At 45.8% G+C, this 19332-nt stretch overlaps 1 protein-coding gene across 1 annotated transcript in view; it reads right to left on the reverse strand.

Moving 5' to 3' along the window:
• The window catches only part of LOC308318678 (FH1/FH2 domain-containing protein 3-like), a 179323-nt gene that overhangs the window by 25436 nt on the left and 134555 nt on the right, over window positions 1-19332 (reverse strand). Inside the window, exons 8-15 of the mRNA XM_080768302.1 lie at window positions 17796-17890; window positions 16438-16581; window positions 15687-15955; window positions 8072-8131; window positions 6692-6820; window positions 5762-5896; window positions 4833-4883; window positions 3302-3510 (exon numbers count right to left, since the gene is read on the reverse strand). Coding sequence (XP_080624428.1) covers window positions 3302-3510; window positions 4833-4883; window positions 5762-5896; window positions 6692-6820; window positions 8072-8131; window positions 15687-15955; window positions 16438-16581; window positions 17796-17890 — 1092 coding nt within the window. The remainder of the gene's footprint in view (window positions 1-3301; window positions 3511-4832; window positions 4884-5761; window positions 5897-6691; window positions 6821-8071; window positions 8132-15686; window positions 15956-16437; window positions 16582-17795; window positions 17891-19332) is intronic.

Genomic DNA, 19332 nt, shown 5'->3' on the forward strand with positions numbered 1-19332 from the left:
ACAAAGTGGTCCAGATTATCCAAACAATGCTCAAGGACCACCTCCCCACAGTATTTAGTATATAATGGCATAACACAGTCATTTCAATTTTATGTATTAATATGTATCATGGATTCACTTGAAATCGGATTCATCACTTAAAGTGGGCTTACACTACTACATGATAATCAGGGATTATTTGCTTTCAGAAACGTCATTCCCAAAAAATTTATTCTGATTTGCTCATAATACGATCCGGGCCATCCTGATGTGTGATATTTATCTGGAGGATCACTACTGTCCAAGGGGGACAGGGCTTGTAGATCAGCTGTTTTTGTGCATGACACTGCAACGTATATAAAGCCCTTAAAATCATCACGCGTTGTGAGCTTGTCGATCGGCTATTTTCTGCAAAAGCGTTCCCCACAATATGGATGCTGGGGTGGTTAATGGTCCACAATATGGATGCTGGGGTGGTTAATGGTCCACAATATGGATGCTGGGGTGGTTAATGGTCCACAATATGGATGCTGGGGTGGTTAATGGTCCACAATATGGATGCTGGGGTGGTTAATGGTCCACAATATGGATGCTGGGGTGGTTAATGGTCCACAATATGGATGCTGGGGTGGTTAATGGTCCACAATATGGATGCTGGGGTGGTTAATGGTCCACAATATGGATGCTGGGGTGGTTAATGGTCCATGGACCACTGGTTGAGAACCCAATATGGATGCTGGGGTGGTTAATGGTCCATGGACCACTGTTTGAGAACCCAATATGGATGCTGGGGTGGTTAATGGTCCATGGACCACTGCTTGAGAACCCAATATGGATGCTGGGGTGGTTAATGGTCCATGGACCAATATGGATGCTGGGGTGGTTAATGGTCCATGGACCACTGGTTGAGAACCCAATATGGATGCTGGGGTGGTTAATGGTCCATGGACCACTGGTTGAGAACCCAATATGGATGCTGGGGTGGTTAATGGTCCATGGACCACTGGTTGAGAACCCAATATGGATGCTGGGGTGGTTAATGGTCCATGGACCACTGCTTGAGAACCCAATATGGATGCTGGGGTGGTTAATGGTCCATGGACCACTGGTTGAGAACCCAATATGGATGCTGGGGTGGTTAATGGTCCATGGACCACTGGTTGAGAACCCAATATGGATGCTGGGGTGGTTAATGGTCCATGGACCACTGGTTGAGAACCCAATATGGATGCTGGGGTGGTTAATGGTCCATGGACCACTGGTTGAGAACCCAATATGGATGCTGGGGTGGTTAATGGTCCATGGACCACTGGTTGAGAACCCAATATGGATGCTGGGGTGGTTAATGGTCCATGGACCAATATGGATGCTGGGGTGGTTAATGGTCCATGGACCACTGGTTGAGAACCCAATATGGATGCTGGGGTGGTTAATGGTCCATGGACCACTGGTTGAGAACCCAATATGGATGCTGGGGTGGTTAATGGTCCATGGACCACTGGTTGAGAACCCAATATGGATGCTGGGGTGGTTAATGGTCCATGGACCAATATGGATGCTGGGGTGGTTAATGGTCCATGGACCACTGGTTGAGAACCCAATATGGATGCTGGGGTGGTTAATGGTCCATGGACCACTGTTTGAGAACCCAATATGGATGCTGGGGTGGTTAATGGTCCATGGACCACTGCTTGAGAACCCAATATGGATGCTGGGGTGGTTAATGGTCCATGGACCACTGGTTGAGAACCACAATATGGATGCTGGGGTGGTTAATGGTCCATGGACCACTGGTTGAGAACCCAATATGGATGCTGGGGTGGTTAATGGTCCATGGACCACTGGTTGAGAACCCAATATGGATGCTGGGGTGGTTAATGGTCCATGGACCACTGGTTGAGAACCCAAGCGATGGACCCTCAGAAACGTAGTCGTTTCCAATCCAAACAGCGTCCAGCGACATTGACCGCTATTCTTAATGAAGATGATAAAATAAATGTGTCAAATCGGACCAACGGGAGTCGTTTATTTCTAGAGAACACCACACAAGAATACTGTGATTTATGACCCAAACGTGCGTGTTAAGCCGTAGTGTTAAGAGTTGAGAAATGGCTTGATATACACGATCAGATTTGTATAAAGTAACCATTTCCTATTAAATTAAACTGAAGTAGGTGGCCATCAAAGTAATCGCTTTATTTGTGTAAACCACAATATTGAGAGATATGGAAGATAAAACGGTCAGCTACACAAACACCATCTGCTCTGCTTGTAGAACAGGAATGTAAGTACATTACACTACACTACATACATAAACACATGCAAATCATTCATAGGGATTGCAAAACACAAAACGCTATGCAATCAACATAAGTATGAATGCCAACACAGGCCTAAACACTCAATCATTTTTGTTCCACTTTTTCCTAGAGCAGCTTTGCTTCTCAAATATTTTTACACAGATTTTAAAAGTCAAGCAGTTCTTTCCCCCAACGAGTGCTTTCCTTTGCCAGCAAACATCCAGCTGATTCTAATTTGAATGCAGAGAATATCCCGCCAAGTGCTAATACCCGACCCAGCATCTATGACAGGTGGACATTAAGAGACGCTCGTTGCCAATATTGTCAGCAGTACTGGCCAGGAGTTCCAGCTCCGCGGGCCAAAACTCCCCCAACCCAACCAACCCACCCACCCACCCACCCACCCATGTGTGCATCTGGAATGTTGCAATGTATGGCTAAAGCTATTAGCTGCTTCGTTTTCCAAACTGGAGAGAGGACCAATTTGTCATTAACGAAAAACAGCACACAGTAAAATCTGGCGTGCTAATATGTGTCTGACATTGTAAAAAATAAATACAAAACGTATGGGTCTGGTTTTTTGTTGCCCGGTTTCTCACTTTCAGAGTAGAGAAATTAAACTAGTATAGTATAGTATAAAGTATAGTAAAAAATTGCTGATCTACAAGGTCACAAAGAATGGCACCACACCAACTTTTGGGGATTTGAAAAGAAAGACTAACACAATCTACAGATTTGATTATTTTACTATAAAACAGTATTCACGTCAGACTCCAATCCCGTAGCATTTGCTTTAGCCTTGATGAGCTTGCAGGCTTATATGCGAAGGTTAAAATGGAATTTAGATAGCATGTTATGTAGACAGATGGCAGGTTCGTTCGTTGACCTGGCATCCTATATATAGTTTCAATGTACATATGATTTATGTTTCGATATTATACTGTTTAGACCGATGTCAGGTAAGTCGTAAGTGGATTGAGAGCGTCTGCTAGGTGGCTAAATTGAAAATAGTAAATGTGTACCTAACGTCTGTGGCGGGGGTGTGGCGACCGCGTCCTCCTGCGAGAGCACAGAGGAGGGCGTGGTGCAGCGGGAGGCGGAGCGACTGGAAGAAGGGGTGGGGCTCAGACACAGGGTGATCTCCGTGCGGCCCCTGGTGGTGGCGGGGGCTCTGCTGCTGCGCGCCTCCCTGTCAAACTCCTCCCCGGCCAGCCTCTCCCCCGTCTTGTACCTGCAGCAGGAGAAAGGCAAAGGAGGACATCTTTGAACCCTACAGCGCTCCCTAATCTGAGGGCGGGCATTCAGAGAAAATAGACGGTAATTTTTTGGCAAAGAGATTTGATGTAGAGTAGTAGTATTTGAATATTAGCAGACCTATAGTAAAAAATGTAGGCGTTTTATTATGTTTCAGCATAGTGGTGGCCGCCATCTTTAAATGGTCCATTTAGCAGCCATTTTCGAGCTTGGCAATAATACAGTAGATTTGGATTCAGCAGACCTTAATCCCCCTAGGAGATATGTATGCCATAAATTAACACGATTTGCCTTCAGCACTTTAAATAAGCAATAGCCAAGTAAGATAAGATATCCATTGGCCAATCAAACGGTTCACTGCAGTGGGTGGTCAGGAGATGTTTATGAACCCGGACAGCAGTGTGGAGAAATGTTCTGTCCAATGTGCCCTTGGAGATTCTGTTCAATAGGCTCTCTATGTACACTGCACACCATTTTGGAAAGAACTTGGGCCTGTTTCATACTTCCTCCACAGGTGTTACCGATGATACTCTTTGTTCCAGAGACCGGAAGTGGATGCGACAACACACACAGTGGTAGTGACATTTGAAACATCCGGTTTTGGCTATTCAAAATAATGGTAGAACGGGGAAAATCCTGGAGAGAATTACAGCCAATTTATGAATTAATCCTGGCGGGTAGAGGGTTAATTAGTATCATCTGTAACACCTGAAGGAAGTAGGGAAGGGACCCAGAAGTGAACCAAAGTGGGCGTGTCACCATTCAGGTTGGAAGATGCAGATGTGATAGAAACCATCATAAAAAAAAATTAAAAATTAAAAGAACGGAGCCGGTTCTAGAACTAAAGTCATTTCGGTGGAAAAGGGGCCATAGTGAGAAATATGTTTAATATAGATACAAATGAAATAGAAACCCTGGCATAATATCACCCATATTAGATCTACAAGGTGATGTTGCACGTACTTGTGCGTTTGGGTGGCCGTGCGAGGCACACACACACACACACACACACACACACTATCTGGGACCGGATCCATCCCAAAATGCAATTCCACACCTCTTTGTGGTGATGGGGATGTCTTAATGCCCAGCAGGCCTGCAGGGGCCCAGACACCTAGAACTCTCCCCTCAGGCTGCGTTGGGTGCAGCGCACCCACACATCTGCTACCCATTTAGAAATACCATATCAAAGCATTTACAAACCTCTATAAGGTTTTATGGGCTTCAGTGTTCACTGTTGCAACACTGTTCTGAACCCGCCACCCCAACCCCCCACGTTGGAGATTAAAGCAGTCTCACCTCTCTTCTCTGGCGTGTCGGTTCTCTTCTCTCTTGTCCACATAGTCCCGACTGAGAGACAGACAGAGAGAGAGAGAGAGAGAGAGAGAGAGAGAGAGGGAGAGAGAGAGAGAGAGAGAGAGATCTTGAACTTTAGGCTTCTCTGGTTGCAATCATGATAGAAGTCCAATTCCTGTTGCTTCAATGGTTTGTTGCTTCTGTGCTTCAGTGCTTTTTGTAGGTCTCATAATCAAACTCAAACCCATTCTGCCACTATATTAAAAATCAGACCTGTCTTAACTGAGTGGTGCTGTACTGTACTCGTGCGTGCGTGCTTGCACGTTAGGCTGTGCAACTGCAACAGTGACACTTGGTGGTTAACAAACGCTATTTCCGTATTTGGAGAGACAGACAGACACAGGGACACACATAGCTGTCTATAGGAGTGGCTAGCACCACTCAAATACATGTACAGTATGTAAGGTACAGTATGTAATTTGGGGAAAGTTAATTAGAAAATAGATGTTCATGCCGCTACGCGGTATGGCCATGTTGTGAAGTCTTTCAGTTTTTTCGTAAATGAAAGACCATGATCATACCACATCATACCACAGCGTCACGCAATAAAAACATCAAAAGTGGCAAATCCACAAGCTCAAAGCATGGCACGAAATAACATTTTGAACATAGATATACTGCTTTTGCTATTTTTGAATTTGAATGCTGAAAAGTAACAGTTTTGGACATTATTATGATATGGCAATATGTCCTGTAGCCCAATTTTTTGTAAGAAATAATCAAATTGTAGCCTATATGTTTTAAGTTTTAAAACCTGTTCCACCATCAGTGAATGGAGTCATCACTCCTCCTGGTTCCTCGCTCAGCTGGAACAGAAGCAACGAAATACAGATGATTGACAACATTTGGACGTTGGGAGCGTTTGGACTTACTTGAAGCGGTTCCTTTCTTCCCTCTCTATCCTCTGCAGCCGCTCCTCTCTCTCCGAGCGCCTCCTCTCTCTCTCGGCGGCGAGCGACTCCTGGTGCTGTCTGTAAGAGGAGGTGAGCAGACCTCCTAGAGAAGGTCTGCTCACCACAGGAGGAGACAAAACAAACCCGTCGGTGTTTGTTTTTTTCTCCAGTTCAACGTTTGTTTGCTTTGACAGGAAAGGAAAGGGACAGGGGTTGTGACAACACACGTTTGAACCCGGGATGTTCCATCATTCTAACTTCTATACCAAGCTATTTTTGTTTAATTACATTTGTGCAGTATAACATAACATAATTCGCTGAGCACGGAATGTTGACATTTTGGGTTCATACTTGGCTCAGCAGATGTTTAATTATTATTATTTTGACTCCACAATTAAGTTGTTATGCAAATTAATTCCTCCCCACAAACATTTCAGTTTTTGTCAATTCTGTTGTATCCTACTGACTCACCTGCCAGCGAGGAGCCCCCACCAGGAGGGCATAGAGCCTTCGTCCTACTCCTCTCACCCAACACTCCTTGCTGACAGGTATCGCTCCAGCCCGTAGGAATACGGATACGTGCAATGACAATTATCAGCCTCCCCGCCCGGCTGCCCTCAACCCGAACACGGGCCAATTGCGTTGCATTATAGTAGACGTCTAGGCGCTCGACAAAGCCGCATTCACCACAGCTATATCGGCTACTTTAATTTTTTTTAATTGTATCATTTATAATATAATTCACTAAATTCAGTTATACGCAGAGCGCGTAACATTGACGTCCTGGATTCATACTTGGCTCAGGACCCGTGTTTCATCTTGTCAACCACACTTCCCGTCTGCCTCTGCTGCACCGATCAAATGGAGCTGAATGTCTTAAAATGACCAAAAGATCTTCCGCAAGCTAACCTGTCGGGCTTGGCTTCTTGCGTGGGAGCAGGGGAACTGGCAAAGCGATGATGGATGGGCGTGGTGGGAGCACTGCTACTGGACATACCCTGGTGCCTGCCTGGGTATGGGGAGCCACTGCCACTGATTCTATTAAAGGAAAGGAAACAAATAAAAATAAAAACAAAAAACCTAAAAGCTTTAGTTTTCTCCTGATAGTCTGTTTTATTTTATTTTGTCAAACCAGGGAACATCCATGTGTTCTTGTGGTTAACCAATGACCGAATAGAGTGGGCCTTCAAGCCAGAGGAGAGAACTAACTCTTGTGAATGACCTTGGTGCGTCATTCTGTAGCATTTTGGAGACTTTGTCCCCCCCTTCAGTAATAAATAACAACCCTGCCAGGTGAAACCATGCCAAGCACCCTGGCTGGGTGGTCCCTGTGAAGGTGACATGCTCAGCATCGCTGTCAGCATCTGTCAGCGACTGTGGAGCTAATGGACGATGCTGCGGCCATGCAAACAGCAGGGCACGGCAGGGATTCCACAAGGCAATCATTCAAAAATGTTGACCTTTTCTTCACAGTGTGTTTTTATAAGTGTCGGTCGGAAACCTCATTACGTCCAAAACTGTTACTTTTCAGGATCAAAAGTCAAAAATAGCAAAAGAATACAAGCTCAAAATGGGTCGGTTTGCGCCACGTTTCTATTTTTTTAATGCTTTTGTGTGACGCTGTAGTATGATCAAGTCATTAAACACACTAAAATGTGGAGATATGAGGTTTCTGGCTGACAGCAACAAATGGCGATGTTGAATGAGACATCAAACCATGCATATTCCGCCACGGAACAGCTGACATCTGATTCAGAGCTTTCATGGAGCGCATCAGGAACCCATGATGCATTGCCTCTGAATCATGGGCGTCCCCAAACATTTTCAGCTGGAGACTCAAAAGATAAATTGGTGTCTAGTCTCCCCAGGAACCAAACACATGATGAATATAGGACCACAATGGAAACAAGTCCCCAGAACTTTGTTTGTGTTCTCCTTTTAGCTTTAATGTGTGTTACCTCGTGTTTTTTACAACTAGTAAGTACCCTAGTAAGTATTCATTGAATTAATTAATCACTATTTCAAGCCAAGACTATTTAAATAGTGAAAATAGCTAATCTACAAAATCACAACCTGTCACATTATTGTGACGCATTTTGAGCCTGTTCCATTCAAAAAATAAATACATCTTTTCCGTTTGCTTCATGTATTAATTTTGTATGGGGGGGGAAAACAATAAAAAATAAAATATGACATTGTTGTGGTGACCCTGTCTCTGAGGAAATAAAACAGGAAAGAAGATTAAAGAAACCAGGCTGTGCTGCTGGTCCTACAGGATACTGCTCTTACCTTTCAGCCCAGCAGGGCTTTCTAGCTGTAGTGTAAGTTGTGTGTGAGACAGCTGAGTGACTGCAGAGAGACAGCACAGTGAGGAAACCAAGGGAGAGAAAGAGAGGGACAGACAGACAGGGGACAGGGTCGGGTTAGACTCTGTCCAAAAGAAAGAATACACAAGTATAATTAGTCACACAGAGGCGAGGGAGTGGGACGCTGACTGAAGGTAACAAGGTTTTTCAGGAGAGCTTTGACAACGAGTCAGACGGAAGCATGAGGCTATTATTTCTGTTTGTCAATCTCATTTAAAGTGGCACATTCTCAACAAACTCCTGATATACTTAAGTATTTGTAAATCCTCATAAAGCTGACTGTTTAAGTAGCTTTCCTTGGCTCGCTTTCCGCTGCCCTCGACATGCTGCATGAGGATCACTTTATTCCGAGATGGGATCAGGGATACATGCTTGAGCTATAGAGCGCTGCCAGGTCCAGCATTTTGGCCTGCTTTCCATTCTCCAAGTCTCTCTATTGCAACAGTTCTGCACACTGTAACATGGACATCTAAAGAGGCACTCAAAATGTTGAATTATGTTGCCCTTTATACTTGGAATTTATTTATGGACTTGTCTTGGATTAACTGCAGCGCAATGCCACAATGAAAGGCAGATGAGCAGTAAATGTCAGCGAAATGTACTGATCTCCTCCGAGAAAAAAAAAGAAATCAACCTCTGGGCTTCCAGGAGCCGAGCTAGAGGAAATGATACGTCTTTGTTGGAGCTCTTCCGACGCCCTCAGTCTGTGTGACTTCAGAGATCACAAGACAAAGACGTTAAAAAAAAGGAGAAAAAAAACAAAACAATATCTGACGAGTTTAGCTTAAGGGTTGTAAAGGCAAAGGATAGACTCTTGTTTTAAATGGGACAAAGGCTTTTTCGCAAAATAACAACAGCATGCATGCAACGCGTGACACAAAGCGTAGACACCCAGGGCAAAGCAAGGTGTTCAGAATCCATTGCTTTAAGTACAAACATCAGAGACACACAGACAGAGACACAGACAGAGAGGAGGGGAGGGGGAGTGGGGGGTGGGAGTGTGCCTTAACGGGGGGGTTCAGATGCAATTATGTGCACTGTAAGTCACTGGTTCTCAACGTCGGGTCCGGGGACCACCAGGGGTCCAAAAGAAGGCTCACGGGTCTGTAACACAAAGGGATTGAAACCCGTCAGCTTTTAAACGCAATATGTTAACACCCCGAACACCCGGGGGGATTTGTAACCATAAAATCAGTGTGCCCAGCGATTTGCAGCTACGGAGCCCTTTTCAAGGTGCACAAGGCGCCATCTTGGATGTAGCTGAAGTAGCTAGATGTAGCCAAAACACCCCAGAGGGGATCGACAACATGTAGACTGGTGTGCTCGGTTATGATTATTCATTTTCCGTCCTATGATTAATCTCCGTCCTGGGCGACGAGCAGGAGACCTCCGTTTATGCCACTCCGAGTGTTGAATGAATGAATGAATTCATGCAGCCTCACTGGCTATGCACGGACACTCCGCTCACACAGTTGTGTTTTTCCTCACTCAAGGCGAGAAAATCATTTTTGTCAGCGCGAATTACGGATGGTCAAGATTATTATGACAAAATTAATTGCGATTTATATTATATAAGGACGATTTCACGATAAATTCAAACTTTACTGCATGTCACCTGTCAGCCTACTGTCTATCCCTCTATAAAAAAATATATAATAAAGGCGAAAGCCACTAAAAAACAATACAAAAATAAACCTTGTTTTGACCAGAAATTCCATCTGGGACAAGGAATTGGCGATACAAGTGATTGAAAGAAACAGATATAATGGATGCATATGCGATCTAAAGCACTATAAAAGACCAATTCACGTAGATGTACGGGATTGGCGCTGGGCCAGATGAATCCAATTCACGTAGATGTACGGGATTGGCGCTGGGCCAGATGAATCCAATTCACGTAGATGTACGCGAAAGGAAACGGTTAAGATCATTGAGACTTGAAACCTTGAAATCACAGAACTAAACTATTACTGGAACCGCAATCAACACTGTAAAATGCTGAGTGCTTACTTAACTCAGAGAGTACTATTATATCAGCAAATGGGCCTATAGTTCCATTTGTACACTCTCGGGAGTTACAGACCTGTAAAGGGTCCCATTTAGAGCGTGGGTGGTGCCCCCCCAGAACCCCGGGCGTTGAGAACCAGCCACTCTACCGTACGTGAACTGGAGGTCCTGCTCTCTACCTGAAGAGCCGCCTCTCTCCGTCCCGGCCCGCGGTCTCTCCCCTCTGGGCGCCAGCGGACAGCGGCCCCTGGTCCAGGCAGGGGGGGAGGGGAGGAGAGGGAGGATGGGATGGAGGAGGGATGGGGAAATGGGTGGAGGAGGTGAATATGGAGGAGGAAGAGGAGGCTTCGGAGGGGGGGCGGCGGCGGGGAGAGCCGGGGGGGTCTCTGCTGGAAGAGAGCGCTGCCGAGACGCGGCCGGGCTGTGGGAGGGGGGAGACGAGAGCGTGGCGGGCGCTCAGGGCCCCGCTGTGCTTAGGCGGGACGGACACGGGGGCACCGGGCGGCACGGACCCGCGCTCGGAGCCGTCCGCAACGTGCTCTCCCTCTTCCTCGGGGCCTCTGGCTTGAGGGATGAGGTTGGCCATACATTTAAATGTCAAACACACGCTAGAGGCGTCTGCCACGGCCGGGGCGGCGCTATGCAGGGAGGACAAGTGAAGTGTATAGGGACAAAAGACAGAGGGGACAGAGTACAGGGAAAGGTCATCGTTTGAAGCTTGAAACAGACCTGGATAAAAAGACAGGAGGGAGTGTATACCCAGTAAGATCCGGAGTGTTGGCGGCTCCGCCTGTCAACCACTTTTCTCCAAAACAAAATATTTAAAATGCTTCTGGCTGGATTGTCATGGAATTTGCTGTGCACCTCCTGATTCTGGTGACCCCATGGCCTTTCCTCTAGCGCCAACCTAGAAATGTCAACTTTGCACACAAGATGTCCCACATAATATCTAAGAGGCAGCCGATTACACAGGGACATCCATAGAGTTTCTGGTAACCCAAATGGCTTTCCTGTAGCGTGACACTCAGGCTACAATTCCTGCCTTCCTTCAAAATCACTACTGTTTGTAGTGACATTTTTAATAACAGTGCTTTCTTTTATTTAAGCCAGCTCAGTGGCCTTGTGGTTAGTGTGTCAATCCCCAGCCGAGTCTTGCAATAAAACTGGGACCCAATGCCCTTCAGCTTGGCACTCAGCATCAGAGGTTGGAATGGGGGTATAAAGTCCCTGTGACATACTAGCGTAATGTCCAGGGCGTGTACTTGTACATCAAGTTGTCTCACGCTACAGAAACAAGAGATAGGCTCCTGCCCTATGGGTCACATGGCTCGGGAACCATTGCTTCCCACGACTACTTACCAACCTTATTGTATTTCACCTGTAAGCTTTTGTGTCGTTTACAATACGTGTAACTACCACGTGCACCACCACCACCACATTGGGCCAAACTATGAATTGAACATTTTCCTTTCATTGTCTGACTTGCAGACTTGGTGAGAGCGCGAGGCTCCATTAAGGATGGCGATGCCAGGCAGTTCAAACCACTTTGGTGTGGTTGGCTGTAGGGACCAGTGTGGCCCCCAGAGGCCACTATAGCGGGGCTTTCAGACACGTAGCCTCGTCCTCTCACAGTTAGACTAACACTCCAGATTTTACTGTGTCATCGTGTTGACTGGAGGGGAAACCCGGTGGTGCCTAGAATACCTGCAGCGAGCGCCCTGCATAGAGGACTCAGAGACTGGAACACTCTCCTCCTCCTCTGCCTCTCCCTCCTCCTCATCGTCCTCCTCCTCCTCCTCATCATCCTCCTCCTCCTCCTCCTCTTCTTCCTCTTCTCTACGGTGAAAAGGAGGGTTGGACGGAGGGAGGGAGGGAATGAGGAGGAAAAGAAGAAGAAGAAAAAAGAAGCAGGCAGAGAGGGAGAAGAGGAAAGAGAAGAGAAGTCGGACAGAGACAAACACGAAACGTGAAACATGAAACATGAAAAACGAGACACCTGACAATGACACAGACAAGATCAAGAGAGAGAGAGAGAGAGAGAGAGAGAGAGAGAGAGAGAGAGAGAGAGAGAGAGAGAGAGAGAGAGACTACAGTACAGTAATGACAGGCCTCGTTCAACCAGACAAGGACAGGGCGATCAGGGTGGAAGAAAGATCGTGAAGGACTCTCCAGATGGTTAGTATGACAGTGTCCTGAACCCATAAACTACAAAACCCGGTTGAACAGGCTTTACACACAAATTGACACTCGATTTTGACGTGCACTTTCGTTCAATACAGTTTTGTAAATTTCCCACAATCAACCAACCTTGAAGTCCATACAACACTGTGTGAAAACAGTTCAAATATTTCAGCTTGTATAGATAAGCTATTCCCCAGTGGAGATACTTGGTGTAGAGGGAATAAAATGAGCGCTTAGAAACCCCGGGATGTTCCTGGGTATAGCTCAGTCGGTAGAGCTCTCGCGTTCGGATCCCAGGCGCCGCCGACACAGCACATGAGTAGCACGGCTTGGCATCAAGTCGTGCGGTACCGTTAAGTATTGGGAACTGATGGTTCCCAATAGCGGTGGTCCACCTCCACCTCAACAATCTGTCCTCCCACTAAAAGGGGATGAACTCCCACGCTCCCACGCCACAGAGAATAAGCCTCTCCGACCTACTTACCAGCGAGTTGACATGTTGTTCACATACGTACTGTAACACAAACCTTATCTAATTTATTTTAACCCGTTTAGGCCTGAAGTCGAAATAAAAACGTTCGCTCGGAAAGAATATATACCTATTCAAAGATTTGTGCCGCATTTTTACGATTTTTCAAAAATAGCAGACCTACAAGTGCTATGAATTTGTAGATCTGCTGTTTTTCAATAGCTAAAGTATAACAGAATGCCTGAAACACCAAAAGGGGTTCCCGCCCAAAATGGGTTAAAGCATCTAAATATTACACAGTACAGTATGTCTAACTCCGGGTCGTCACTAAAGCATAATTCAATTTGTCAGTGATCAATGGACCTATAATGGATTTAATCAATTCTATTTAATTTGATAAAACATTCAATTAACAATCAATCACTGTTTTGGGCATGTAATTATAGGCGAAAGTATAACATTTACAAGCATCACCATGCATTACATGGTGATGCTTCGTGAGATCTGAATTATTCAATTAATCCATGAAGTATCTGATAGAATAATAACCGCTATAGGAGAAATGATGGATAGCCGCTGCCTCTCTACTCTGCGGGCTGCGCGGTCGGATGCCGGTACTGATAGCGGGGTCTGGCATACGTCGGCACACGTGGAGTCTGCGGCCGGTTTGCCATCAGGATTCCTCTCGCTTGCCTGGATTTCATTAGCAATATGGAAAACAGTGATCTTCAAAGGCGGCTCGAATTTCCTGTGCCGGGGCTGGAGGGATCGAATGACCCGCGGGGCCGTGCGTTCAGACTGTATCTGCAGAACCCTGAGTGCTAGCAGAAATATTAGCAGGTAGGCCAGTTGAGGAGACTTGTCGTTAATAACAGGGGATTAGGGTGGGCCTTTGCGGGCGGCTACGGAAGGCAGCCTTCACTGGTGATTTGTATGGATGAACTTATACTTATCGCAGGGTTTTCAGGACAATTCAGGCCCTGTTCTCCTCCGCCAAAACTCCACAGGACGGTCTGACTGCCCTCAACAGTGGGACAAGTGGTGCATGGGTTCCACAGATAATACAGTACATGCCATCAGCAGGGACTCTGCGACATGCTGTTTAGTCTATCTGACACTATGGGGCATAGCAGTGGTGGCCATTTTCTGGTTCCATCAATCCAGACCCCATTCATTTTTCCAAAAATATTTAGATCAATTATTTTTACGCCTAGAATCAAGCCATCCTGCAGGATCTTTTAAATCATGACCATAAAACACACCACAAAGCAAAGGTTATGCCCTAGAGTGTTGGTGACATATGGTATGCACATGTAATTGATAGACTGGGCACTGCGACTGCACTGTGGTGGGTATGGTCACCAGAGCTGGGGCGCTGCCACACTAATAATTGATCATGGCGTTCACCTGCTGGTCACAGTACACAGTAGTGTGGGAATTTGGACGGAGAGGGGGTGAGCGTGGGAGAGACATTTTCTGTTGAGCGCAATAACGCACACTAACGCAATCACAACATAACATCCATGGCAGTATAATTGTTTGCTGGGAACTGGTGTACCAGTTAACGTGTGTTGAGGATAAATGGTTCTTTGCGTGTGCGTCATACAGTGGAAGTCTGGAAGACATGGACGTCTCTTACTTCCATGTTTCGCTCCTCGAGGCTTTTGGAACAGCCTAGAAACAACCGCAATAGTGGGAATGGTTCAAAAATAATATATACTATATTATAATTATTTATTATCATTTCAAACTTTAGGCGATTAGCTTACAGTCTAATCCAGAGCGATTTTCAAAGTGCACGACAGGCGTAAAAGGCATAAACACTATAGTCAACAAAACGACAGGGAAAATGGTCACGTAAAGCGATTTTTTAAATCATATTGATATGTCCCTAACATTGTGTGAAATTCTTATACGGCGAAGTAGGGCATTAATTTAATTATTTTAATACCAAGAAAAACAAAACATAACAAGGTTTCTGCCTGACGGCAACGATATAATTATAGAGTGACTTCCCGTACTGGCCGGTTAAACTGCAACGCTCTCTGTTTGTGTGTTTGTGTGGGCGCCGCCGCAGTGCAGTGATAATTTGAATTTATTATTACACCTCTACACACAAACACTGCACTGTATAATAAAATAGATTATGACAGGGTGAGATTTCAGCTAAGCTCCCTCTGTCTGTTTCAGTTCAGTGAGAACAACGACTACAGCTCCGCCAGAGCACATGAACTCATATCGCTGTGTTTACAGAAGCTTCCTATTTCCCTCAGCTGCAGAAAACGTGAAGAATGTCTTCAGACAGAAGAGGGGGGAAGATTAATTTAAATGTCACTTTGTAATGGCAGGCCCCTGCTCTGGCTTTATTTTATTACTATATAATTACATTCTCTACGTTGGCCTTGGAGAGAATAGACACGTCTGTCCAAGACGGTAACATAATACGACACTGGCAGCTGAGAGGTTTCCTGTGAAAGAGAAAAGAAAAGAACTCGGCAGGCCCAGAAAACATTAGCGAATCTTCTTTTTTCCTCCCTCTCTCTCTCTCTCTCTCTCCTTTTCTCTCAATCTCTCTCTCTCAGTGACCTCTCTCTAGGGTGTTGCGCAAAGACTGGCAGAGAAAATTAAAAATACACAAAGACTGAAACCAACCCTCGTTGTAGACCATGTAAGACCAAGAATCCCGGGCCAACTTTGGTGCTAAGAATGGAAGCGTTTCACACGGGAAGCGACTAGTAAACACAATGTCCGAATAAATGAGAGGTGAGCGGACAGGAGACCCGGGTAATTTGAGAGGTGGAGTTACAAGTGGCAACACTTCTTTTGTTTGTCTGTTTGTTTGTTTCCTACGCTACGCAGCGCACTGGACAATCTACCTCACCTCTCGCTGATGTCTTCGATGCGCTGGCTGCCGCCGGCGCCGTACGGCGGGAAGCCGTTGGTGTGGGCGGGGCTGCCGGGCGACGCCGGCGCCGAGGAGGAGGAGGCGTGTCCCCGGCTGCTCTGCAGGGAGTGTCTCCTGCTGCGCCGCCTCTCCAGGCCCAGGCCCCGCCTCTCGCTGGCCCCGCCCACGCTGGCCCGCCGCCGCTCTTTGCGCGCGGTGGGCGGCAGCTGGGTCTCCTCGTCGCCGTCCTCGTGCCGGAGCGTCGTCTGGCGGCGAGAGACGTGCAAAGCACCATGGTTACGATCACTAGCTGTTACTGTGTACATACTGTATGTCACGTAGAAACAAGCACAACGTTAATTAGACAAAGAAGCAATAGTAACTATAGGGACGGGTTGATTTTTTATAAAGTGTACCCCTGGAGGAGCATAGAGGGAAGGTTATGTCTTCCTAATCTCAGTCTCAGGTCATTTTACTTTGAGTCCAATGGAGGGTCATACAAATTTGAATTAATAAAATATTCAATCAATGAGACAATGATGGTCGTTGACAAGCCAGCAACACACTGCAAAAGATGCCATTACGCCCCCGTCAAGTCCCGCCGGAATACATTTCAGTCGACAAAATATCTCAATGATATTTAGTCGACCTAAAACTAGACATGACATTAAAACATTTCAGATGACCGATATATGGCTAAACCGGAATAACATAATCATCGTATAGTCCAAATCAACATGGCGCTGACCTCGTAGATGTTGAACTGCTCCGTGAGGTCCAGGTCGGTGCCCTTGCGGCTCAGGTGCCGGTGGGCCATGACCTCCATGCCCTGCTCCTCCAGGCAGTCCACCACGTCATAGTACTGGTCCTGGTCCGGTAGGCCGGCCAGAGTCTGAGAGAGAGAGAGACACACACACACACACACAGTTATGTCCACACGCAGGGAAAGCATACAGCATATACGTAGGGACACAAATATTTTAGCTGCAGTAAAGATTACGTTCACAAACTCATGGATCACTCCATGGGCACAAGTATAGTGGCACCTCCGCCATATATGGCAGCAGAGACGGCACAATATTTTGCCAGCCCTTTCTGCCTCGTCTTTGGGCGGGCGTCCCGAGTTGTCGAAAAGCTCCGACAACCAGTCCGTGGGTACAGTATGTGCTAGGCTGGATCACCAGAGGAAACAAAGTTCTTAGTGTTGGACTGCTGCTTGGTGTCAAAGCGCTCTCTGCAGTTGTTCTCGTGTGGCTGGAAGTTCACCCATGGCTAATCCGGGGCTCGCAGCGTTAGACAAACAGCGAACGGACATACCGCTGGAAGGCCGCTGGGTCTATGTTGCCTCTCTTTCTGAAGACTCCTTAGACTAGTCTGAGACTTAAGAAAATACCCTTTATTTTATTTTTAGATGCTCATAGTAAAGTGTTCTGTGCTCATAGTGAGTTAAAATTAGTAGGCCTGGGCCGTTAAAATTAGCGGCCTGGGCCGTGGCTCAGTGGTCCAGGCACCTTTGTGCAGTGTGCCGCGGGTTCGACTCCCAATCCCGACGACCTTTACTGCATGTCTTCCCCCCATCTCTCTCCCCATTTCCTGTCAGCCTACTGTCTGTCCCTCCATAAAATATATAAAACAAAGGCTAAAGCCACAAAAAAACATTAATAATAAATAAAAAAATAGCAAATGTCAGTGCTGTGCTTCATCCATGCCCTACCACCACCAGCTATCAAAAAGTGTGACCTATCTACCCTCCTTCAAATCCTTTACATTTACAACTGGAACTAAACAAGTAGTCTAGCTTGCCAAAATAAATTATCCCTACTGTTTTTCTGTAAATACACTTTGACTGCTCCTTGTATTGATGATTTCTTGTATAGTATTGTACGTCTTTAATTGAATACACAGGACCACAATTGGAACCAGCCCTCAGGGCTTTCTGTGTTATCCTTTTGGCATTCTTGTATAAATGTACCTCTGTACTTTTTGCAAACTGTTAATCAATCAATCAATCAATCAATCAAAAACTCCAAATGGACCCTTACAACTGTAACTCTGAGAGTATACAACTGGAACCAAATCTCCAGAGTATGATGTGGTGTAACAGACCTTGTTGATGAGGGTCATAGCGTAGACCAGCAGCTCAGTGTCCACTCCATCCTTCTCCTCCAAGATCTCCATGGTGTTGGACCACAGCTTAGTGCCTGCACAACAACAACATCCATACAGTCTTATACCTTAAACAACAACACAACACATACATATTGTCGTTTCCTCCGGGCAGAAACCTCTCGTCTCCAAGTTCTAACTTTTTTACTTTTTGTTTGTCAATGAATGCCCTACTTGATCATACAACACAAAAGCATCAAAAGTAGCAGACCCACATGCTCCCACCCGTTTCCACCCGACAGAGAAGATGTAAAGTATGTATTTTGGACAGTTCTTAATGTGAGGTAATATCTATTTTAAGTTAAAGAATACCCCTAACACACAATATAAGCCATTAAGTCAAAATAAGTTAGACTTTGTGGAATATAAAAAAAATGCACAGTATGCCATATACTGTACATATTTGTTTGGCAATTTGAATTACACATTTTTAACCGCAACCGTTAAGTAAAGTAAGTTAAGGAAGTTGGTGGCTTATTGTCTGATATGGGTCTATCCCTCCGTCCTTTTCAACGCGTTATCCCTCTGGGAGGTGGACCGCTGATAAAGCCAGAACAAACCTATCAGTGAAGTTGTAGCGCCGACACCGACCGACGCTGTCTGATAAGAAAGCAGTGTAAAGCTTGTGGCAGAGCTCTACAGCAAAGTGTGTGTGTGTGTTCATCTTATCTTCTGGCCCCGAGATAAAGAAGTCCTAGAGAGCATTATTCCTCATGTTGTTGGTGGAGGTTCCACAATAAAAAACACAGCAGGATGGCTGACGGAGGGACCGCATCCCCGGTCCACACACAAACACACACACACACACACACACACACACACACACACACACACACACACACACACAGAGCAGACCGGGTCAGGCCCGTCTCCCTCTCTCCAGGAGATGGAGGGTGTCAGGTTTAGTCTCCTTACACAGTGAAGTGATGTTCCACGAGACCCAGCTGCAGCAGTGGAAACTAATTGAATGTATTGAAGTACTGTACTTGCGTATGATTTTTGAAGCACGGTTACTTTACCTGCAATGTGTTGCTAACTTGTTGTTATTACACTTTTTACAATAACTTTGGTTAAAAGTTCCATTTGAGGATATAAATTATTAATATATAAAAAAGGCCTACGTTAACCAGTATTTTATACTTTGGCTATTCAGAAATTGCCAGTATATTTGTCAGTATTCTTTTTGTTTTTACTTTGGTACAGTACGTACAAAAGGACTTGCTTTGGTACTTTTACTCAAGGCAAATTCTGAATACAGGCCTTTTACTATTTTAAAGTTGTGGTATGTATTTCTATACTTTTACTCCACCACTGGCGAGCTAAGACGGACCACTCCCCCCCCCCCACCCACCCTTCTCAGCAGTCATTCTGTAGTCCAGAACACAATGCTGAGCTTTTAGGTCAGGGGAGGGGGGGGGGGGCAGGGTAACCGGACCCCGCCAGGGGAGAGAGTTACAGTCTTTTTCAATAAGCCCCC

This window comes from Protomyctophum bolini (genome assembly GCF_963924005.1).
Source record: "Protomyctophum bolini genome assembly, chromosome: 7".
Classification (NCBI taxonomy): Eukaryota; Metazoa; Chordata; class Actinopteri; order Myctophiformes; family Myctophidae; genus Protomyctophum; species Protomyctophum bolini.